Source organism: Crocuta crocuta, unplaced genomic scaffold (genome assembly GCF_008692635.1).
Source record: "Crocuta crocuta isolate KB4526 unplaced genomic scaffold, BGI_CrCroc_1.0 scaffold334, whole genome shotgun sequence".
In the NCBI taxonomy this organism is placed as follows: Eukaryota; Metazoa; Chordata; class Mammalia; order Carnivora; family Hyaenidae; genus Crocuta; species Crocuta crocuta.
In genome coordinates this window covers 1968685-1976439 of record NW_027533260.1, presented here as the reverse complement: position 1 = coordinate 1976439, position 7755 = coordinate 1968685, and the positions used below count along the sequence as shown (strand labels likewise).

Sequence of the window (7755 nt, the reverse complement as noted above, 5' to 3'; positions counted from 1 at the left end):
CCACTTTCTTTGATCTCCCAGCCCCAGACTGGCGTGCCCCCACCCCAAGCCTCCCTCCACCACCTGCAGCCACCAGGGGCTCCTGCGCTGCTGCCCCCACCACACCAGGGCCTGGGGCAGCCCCAGCTGGGCCCCCCGCTCCTGCACCCACCACCCGCCCAGTCCTGGCCCACACAGCTTCCCCCGAGAGCTCCACTGCCAGGTAAGGAGCTCCCTGGGGAGGGCGGGGCTCTGGGCCGAGTATCCCAGCAGCCCCTGGCTAGAGCCTCAAGACCCAGGGCTCCTGGGAAGTGAAGTCCTGGATTCAAGGATGGCAGCTGGTTCCCCCATGGCTCTTGGGAGGCTCTGAGGGTTCCTGGAGGACACAGCCCAGGGGATCAAGACCTAGCGGGGCAAGAGCTCTTTCTGTGATTCCTTTCCTGCGTGTCCTGGATCGAAGGGCAGCATAGTCTTAGGGCCAGAGAAGGAGTTGGGGGGATGGGCTTCTAAAGGCTCATGGGAATCGGCACAATTGTGCCCTGATGGGGCCAGAAGGTGCCTCTGATGGGCCCCCCTGGGGCTTCCTAGAAAAGTCGTAAGTCGGGCTCCCAGAGGAGGAGGGAGGAAGCAGGCCCAGGGCCCTCTAGGGCCCCAGGGACTACTGGGAGATGCAGTCCCTTCCCCCACTGCCCCCCAGGTCAGATGCTGCTGAGCGGGGGTCCCCGGGGCCCGGTTCCTCAGCCGGGCCTGCAGCCCAGCGTCATGGAGGACGACATCCTCATGGATCTCATCTGAACCCCCGACACCCAATAAAGTTCCTTTTAACACGCGCCCCGGCTCCCGTCACTGACGTCCCCAGGACTGGGCAGGAGGAGACCCGGGGGGGAGACCTCTCTGTCCTTGTCCTCGCTTCAGCAGATCTCTGTGAGGTTCCGGGCTGTGATGCCAGGGCCTCAGCAAGGAGTCAGGCAGTCTGGTGCAGCCTGGCTTGGGGGGAACGTGGAAGCAGGCAGGCAGAGCTCCCGGGACCTTGTGCCCTCGTGGAGGTAGGACAGGCACTGCATGGCCCAGAAGGGGCCTCTGAGCCGCCGGACTCAGCAGTCCTGGGAGAGAAACAGGAGTCAGCGAGGCTGGGAAGGACGGAGGCAGACGGTGATGTAGGTACGGGTACAGTGGGACTGAAACACACGGAAGCAGGACCAAGCTTGGGATGTTCAGAGACACAAATCCGGCACGAGGAAGGAAGGGCCTAGCGAGGTGGGCAGGTGCCGGGTTGGGAGGAGGCCAGGCCCCCCACGAAGTGGCTCGAGGTTTGTCCTGGGGACTCGAGCCACGGGAGGCCACGTGCGGGGGGCAGGCCTGGGTTGGCCGGCTGTCACAAATGGTCTCTGGGTTGCGGGGTGCGACAGGGTGATCAGTACAAGGCCAGGAACACAGGGAGGAGGCTGGGGTGGTGGCCTGGGAAGGAGAGAGGCCAGTGGAGGGGCTGGGACCGAGTCGGGGGGCAAGAAGGGTGAGCCTGGGGACCGACCTGCCATGCAAAGGAAGTGGGGGTTAAGGGGGTGTGGTTGAGTGGGCTCCTGGCCTGGGGGTGCTGATATGCGGTGGAGCCTCCCTGAGTGAGGGCAGTGGGAGGAGCCACTAGTAAGTGCCGATAGGCCAAGGAATGTCCAAGTAACAGGGGGCGTGTCGGGAGATCAGGATTTGTTCTTAGGGGACAGTGTGTGTTTGATCATTGAAGCCACGGGAGTGGACAGGGCCATGTACGAGGAGAGGGGCAGCCTCAGGTCCCAGTTAGAGCCTGACCTCCCAGCGCTTTAGATAGGGTGGACGGTGTGCCTGTCCTGGAGATGGAAAAGGTGGCAGGAATCAGGTGTGAGACGTGGCGAGGTGAGTGTCCTCAGGCGTCCGGGGGGCACCTGGGTACAGACACGATGTGGGGTACAGGGCGGCCCAGTACGGAGGCAGGGAGTTGGCCTGTTGTCAGACTCTAGACTCGCATTGCTCAGAGCGTGGTCCACGCCCGGACCACCAGCATCCACGTGGTTAGGGACGCTGATGAACATCAGATTCCTGGGCCCCATCCTAGGAGAGAGGTTGCGACCTGGTGGCCCGTGGGCCACTCTGCAGATGAGTTTTGTTTGGCCTTCCCTGTGTTAGAATATGTAGCATTTTTTTTTCTAACAAGTTAGTTGTAAAAATTGAGATAATTCTCACACACACACACACACACACACACACTCTCTCTCTCTCTCTCTCTCTCTCTGTCTCTCTCTCTCTTTCTTTCTCACACACACACACAAAATCTGCAGCCTTGGCTCCTCTTGAGGAGTCAGAAGTTCTGACACCTCCGGCCCGCCCTGCTGCCTAGCAACAACGGGCTGGAGCCACCCCGGTCGATGGGGCATGTGCTCTCTGGTTCGCCACAGTCCACACCACTCCTGTTTGGCTCCCCCACCGCAAGGCACAGGGTCATTCGTTGCCTTTGGGCTTGAGCTGTGGTTGTTCCCGTGGTAGCATTCAAAGGAGAGTGAAACCTTTCTTGTACCCATGTCTCTATCAAAAGTGGCAAAACGAAAGAGAGACCGAGAGGGCCACGTGTTTCGAGAAAAATGGGAGCGAGCCTATTTCTTTGTGGAAGTGAAGAGCGTGCCTATGTGCTTAATATGCAAAAAAATCGTGTCTGTGTTGAAAGAATACAACCTGAGACGTCACTATGAGTCCAAGCACAGTAAGAGCTTCGACCAGTACACAGAGCAGACGCGAGACGCGATACTCAATGAACTGAAAAAGGGCCTCAAGCGTCAGTAGGGTTTGCTTCGGAAAGAAAGCAGGTCAGAGAAGGGTGCAGCTGCGAGACGCAGTTCCAGAATATCGAGGAAAGAACCATCCGGGCATTAAAACCTTCCACAGACGGCGAGCCCATGAAGGAGCAGGACGGTGCGTCCCAGACAGAAATGCGCGCCAGTTGAGACTGTTGTTTCAGCCAAATGGACATTCGCATGGCGCCGTGAGTCGAAGATAAACCAGATTTCTAAGTCCGGTTGCTTGAAAGAGTCCGATCGATTGTGGCCTTTTCTGTTGTCGCTCACGAACTATTCTTACCAGCTGGTTAGCTTTATTTATTTGTGGTGTTGAGAATTTTGACATGGCCGAAGAAGCCTGTGACGCAGTGCCAAGGCAGGCCTGGCACTGGGAGGTGAGCTATTTTTTATGTACCGAGAGAAATGACAAGCTTCACGTAGACTGGCGAGAATTCCGAAGCACAGCGGCAGACAGGTGTGGCAACCTAGTGACCTGTGTCCCTGGAGGGGGCCTCGTCAGGACGCCTCAGTCCCAGGGGGCAGCATTTGGCAAGGACGCAAGTCAGCGTGTTGCCTCGATTGCCAGGAATTGAATCATGTTCAGAAAGTAACACGGAACACACCACAGACGTCCTCGACACGACACCTGACCTTTAACCATGGGCAGGTTGAATGTGAACTTGATCAATGTATTTTCCAGAAGCTCTGTGACCTGGTCGTCACGTGATGGTGTGGAAGGAATCCGAACAGTTGAAATCTATCCCCTTGGTTTGTTTCTAGTGAGGCGAAAGCCACACCCCGGTCAAAGACTTTCGGTCGAGGTCACAATCCCTCTGAACACTATTTCTCTGCAAAGACGTTCACGAACAGCTACTTGAATGTATGATCGTGTTTGCCCAGTCCTAGCAAAGATGGGGAAGCCATTGGCAAGGAAGTATTTCCTTTGCCACAGCTGGGTTTCTGAAAACAAAAGACATGGCCCAGACCGTATTCACCCAGATTGTGGGCTTCAAGACCAAATTCCCCCCAAAGGCTCTCCACATCCAGTCTTTGTGAACACGAACTAACACTGTCCGGTTTGCCTTTGCGGGTTACTGTCGATCGTGTGAATGCAGACCCGAGCAGTAATGAACTACAGTGCAATAGGGTGCTGGTTTCCTAGATGTGATTCTGGGGAAGCTCACAGCCGCACGGCTGTCCCCAGTAGTTGTCCTGAGTCTCTGTGTCTGGAAGTACCCACGCCTGCGAACAGCTGTTTTCCGTTATGAAACTGAATCACAGTACCGTTCCCAGTTCAGGATTCAGGGTTGAATTCTTAACTGCCCGTCCCATCCCACCGTGACATCCAAAGGCCTGACGTTGACCTCTCGGTGAGGAAGGGATGATGTCAGCCTTTGGCTTCAAATCAAAGGAGCAACAGAATTAATGAAAGAGAAAAATTTTAATAATTAAATATTTCTATTTTTCAATTTGTATTTTTTCAATTTTGAATTTGAAACATGAACGCCAGTATCCCACATGTTTGTATTGTGTTCCATGCATTCGCCATCATTCAGTAAAGATACAATTTGACGATATTTCTGGCCGTCGACTTTTGTCATGCCTGGCTAGTTCACTCATTTATGTGGCCCGCCTGGCCCCCGTAGGCATTTGAGTTGACCGTCCTGCCCTAGCTCTGCTGAGTGAAGTCTGGGGGAGGGAGGGAGGCTGGGAACCGGCTACCTTGAACGAGCTCCCTGGGTGACTGTCCTGCAGATGAAAGGCGGAGTAGGAGACGCTGGCAGTAGTTGAAGAAGGGACAGTGGGTGACGTTTCTCAGGCAGCATGTGTAGCAGGGGTTTTTGAAAACTCAGATGGCTTCAGGGACCAGGCAGGTGATGGAAATGTGTGAAGCAGACGGGTGGAAGACAATAGGGAGTGACGGGGACTGTGGCGAACTTGTCGAGTGCTTGCTCCACCTAACGGCACTCAAATTGCAACAAAAAACACTGTGAGGACCAAACAAAATCCGCTTGTGGGTCTGATGAGGCCACCGGGCCACCATTTTGCGACCTCTGGAAGAAGGAGAAGACACAGGGACAAGGACAGCCCTGAGACCGAGCCACACGTCAGGGTCGGGCAGGGAGCCAGGAGGCAAAGGACCAGGCGAGTGTGTTGCGGAAGCTAGGTGTTTCTGAGGAGCGTGATCATCACACCGGCTGCGAAGGGAAGACCAGGAGGGGGCAGCCCGCGCTGTCTCCGCCTGGCGGAAGTAGCCCTGCAGGGAAACGCAGGTTGGGGTCTGGGACAGATTGATTGAAAAGAAATGTTTCCAGATGCTGGCTTGTCCGTGTCTGGCCAGCGAGGCCCTCTTGACCGCAGCACCCAGAGACACAAACCAAGGGGGCCGTCTTGATCTCTTCTCGGGTGTGTGTTCCTGAGGCAAGGCCGAGGAAAGCCCAGGGTTACTAAAACGTCCCGAGAGCAAGTGTTTAGACACCTAGGACTCCCCTGCACACCTCATAGTCCTTACAGGTAAAGGTGGTTGGCCAAGTGCTTAAGTGCCTCTTAGAACCAGCCAACACCCATAGCAAATCTCTGGGGAAAGGCTTTCACTGAGTTCAGGGTACTACTTGAGGCTACTTGGGTGTAGAAGGAAATAGTGGAAAACCTTAGAGCCCCAGGGACTGATCTCCAGCTCCTGCACCAATTAGCTCTGTGGCTTTGGGTAGGTCCCCACACCTCTCTGAGCCTCAGTTTCCCCATATGTCAAATAGTGGCTTTCCCACAGGATTGAGCATGAGGCAGGCTCAGCGCAGTCCTCCCCACAGGAAAGCTGCTCTTAGCTAGCCCGTTGTCCTCACTGGCCAAATGGACTTTTTAAAAAATCTGTTTATTTCTGAGAGAGTGTGTGCATATACATGCGTGTGAGTTGGGGAGGGGTGGAGAGCAAAGGGACAGAGAGTCTGAAGCAGGCTCCATGCTGTCAACTCAGGGCCTGACATGGGGCTTGATCTCCTGCCCCTTGAGATCATGACCTGATCGGAAATCAGGAGTCAGATGCTTAACCGACGGAGCCACCCAGGTGCCGGCAAATGCACTCTTCAGAAGGCAAGTGTGGTGGGTAAACCTGGATCTAAGCGTGCATGCCAACTCGTCACAATCACCAGAGCACTCGTGACAGTCGGAACTGGGTGAGTGACTAGTTGGAAACATTTCATTTTTGATCAGTTTGCTTTTGGACCGTGCATCTAGAACTGGAAGCAAGACTAGGAAATTTCACGATAATTTTCCCAGTGGTAGAACATAACGGGGGAAAAAAGAGGGCAAAAATGCTTAAACTCCACAGGTCTTGGGTGAGAGAAGATGCCCAGCTGATAGGAAGGAAGACTGTGAGACAAAGGAGATCGTCTAGAAAGAGTCTATTTGTCTCAAGGTACACAAAACTCAATAACACATAGTTTTCCACCATCTTGTTTCCATCTTGTTTTTTTTAAAACTAATCTTAAAAATATATTGTTACACACACGATTACAGTTTCATAAAGCTACAAAGGCACTGAATGTACAGAATAAAAAGTTCCCTTTCATACCCCTTCTCCCCTTTCACCCCAAACAAAGGGGGTGATTGAGCAAATCACTTTCTTCCCCAGAAGCAGATGTACCAGTTTGGTGCTTAGGTTTACATGCTTTGGGTTACAGAGACATTTATAGTTTCTTCAATGTTTTACATATGTGGGGTCAGTTTATCTTTGTTTTGTTGTTTTTTTTCCAATCAAGTAGTGGCCTTCTGTCCACATCATTCGTTACATGTGGCTCCATTAAATGGCCACATTGCCAAGTCCACACTCCCATCTGGTCTGTATACATTGTCGATGTGTAACAGCCCCCACCACTCTGTGACTTATTAATTAATTAATTTTTTATATTTTATTTATTTCTGAGAGGGAGAGACAGCATGAACAGGGGAGGGTCAGAGAGAGGGAGATACAGAATCTGAAACAGGCTCCAGGCTCTGAGCTAGCTCTCAGCACAGAGCCCAACGCGGGGCTTGAACCCACGAACCGTGAGATCATGACCGAACCGTGAGATCATGACCTGAGCTGGAGTTGGACACTTAACTGACTGAGCCACCCAGGCGCCCCCACTCTGTGACTTAAATAGCAAGGATTTGTCTCCCAGTTGTTCTGGGTCAGGAATACAGACACAGCAGAGCTCCTGCCTCTAGTTCAAGGTCTGTCCAGGTTGCAGGCAAGCTATGGGCCAGGGCTGTGGTCTCATCTGAAGGCTCAACTGGTGGAGGGTACACTTCCACGCATGTTCACGTGCTTGTTGGCAGGTTTCAGTTCCTCACGGGTGATTGGACACAGAGCCTTAGTTCCTTGCCGTTGGCTGGACGTCTCCCTCTGTTTCTCACCATGTAGGCCTCTTCATAGCACAGCTCACAGCATGGCTGGCGGCCTCTCTGGGTGTGAGCAGTCGCCCAAGATGGAAGCCAGAGCCTTTTTGTAACCCAATCATGGGAGCAATAGGCCCCCCCCCCCACACTCTTGCCATGTTTTATGCATTACAACTCAGGAGGCCCAGCCCACACTGAGGCTGAGGAGCGATAATGGGAATGTAGTCCTAGGAGGTGAGGGGGTCATGGGGCCATGCTTGAAGCTGTTTGCCATACTGCAGGTGGCAGTTGGCTAGCTGGGCAGTTTTTCACCTAAAACTGCTGCAGAGAACGAGCATGTATGTACTTTTGTGTATGTTTGGCTCCCTTGTGCAGGCATTACTGTGGGATACATTCCTAACAGCCGAAGTTCAAAATTGAGTAGTGTGGCTTTCGTTCTGACGTCTCTGACTTCTTAAAAATTGAATTTATAAAACCTTCATATGGTTCACGCCTTAAGAGGTTCCAGAGTTAACCCAATGTGTGGTCTCTCCCAGCTCTCCCTGGAGATCAATTACCAATTTCCTAATATATGTATTTTTTATTTTTATTTTCA

The 7755-nt window shown here is 53.2% G+C and overlaps 1 protein-coding gene across 1 annotated transcript in view; it reads left to right on the top strand.

Annotated features, from left to right (window-relative positions):
* Positions 1-809, top strand: part of MED25 (mediator complex subunit 25) — a 13516-nt gene extending 12707 nt beyond the window's left edge. The window contains 2 exon segments of the mRNA XM_077747049.1: positions 22-202; positions 677-809. Of these exon segments, the coding sequence (XP_077603175.1) occupies positions 22-202; positions 677-774 (279 nt within the window). The 3' untranslated portion in view covers positions 775-809.
* The last annotated feature ends 6946 nt before the right edge of the window (positions 810-7755 follow it).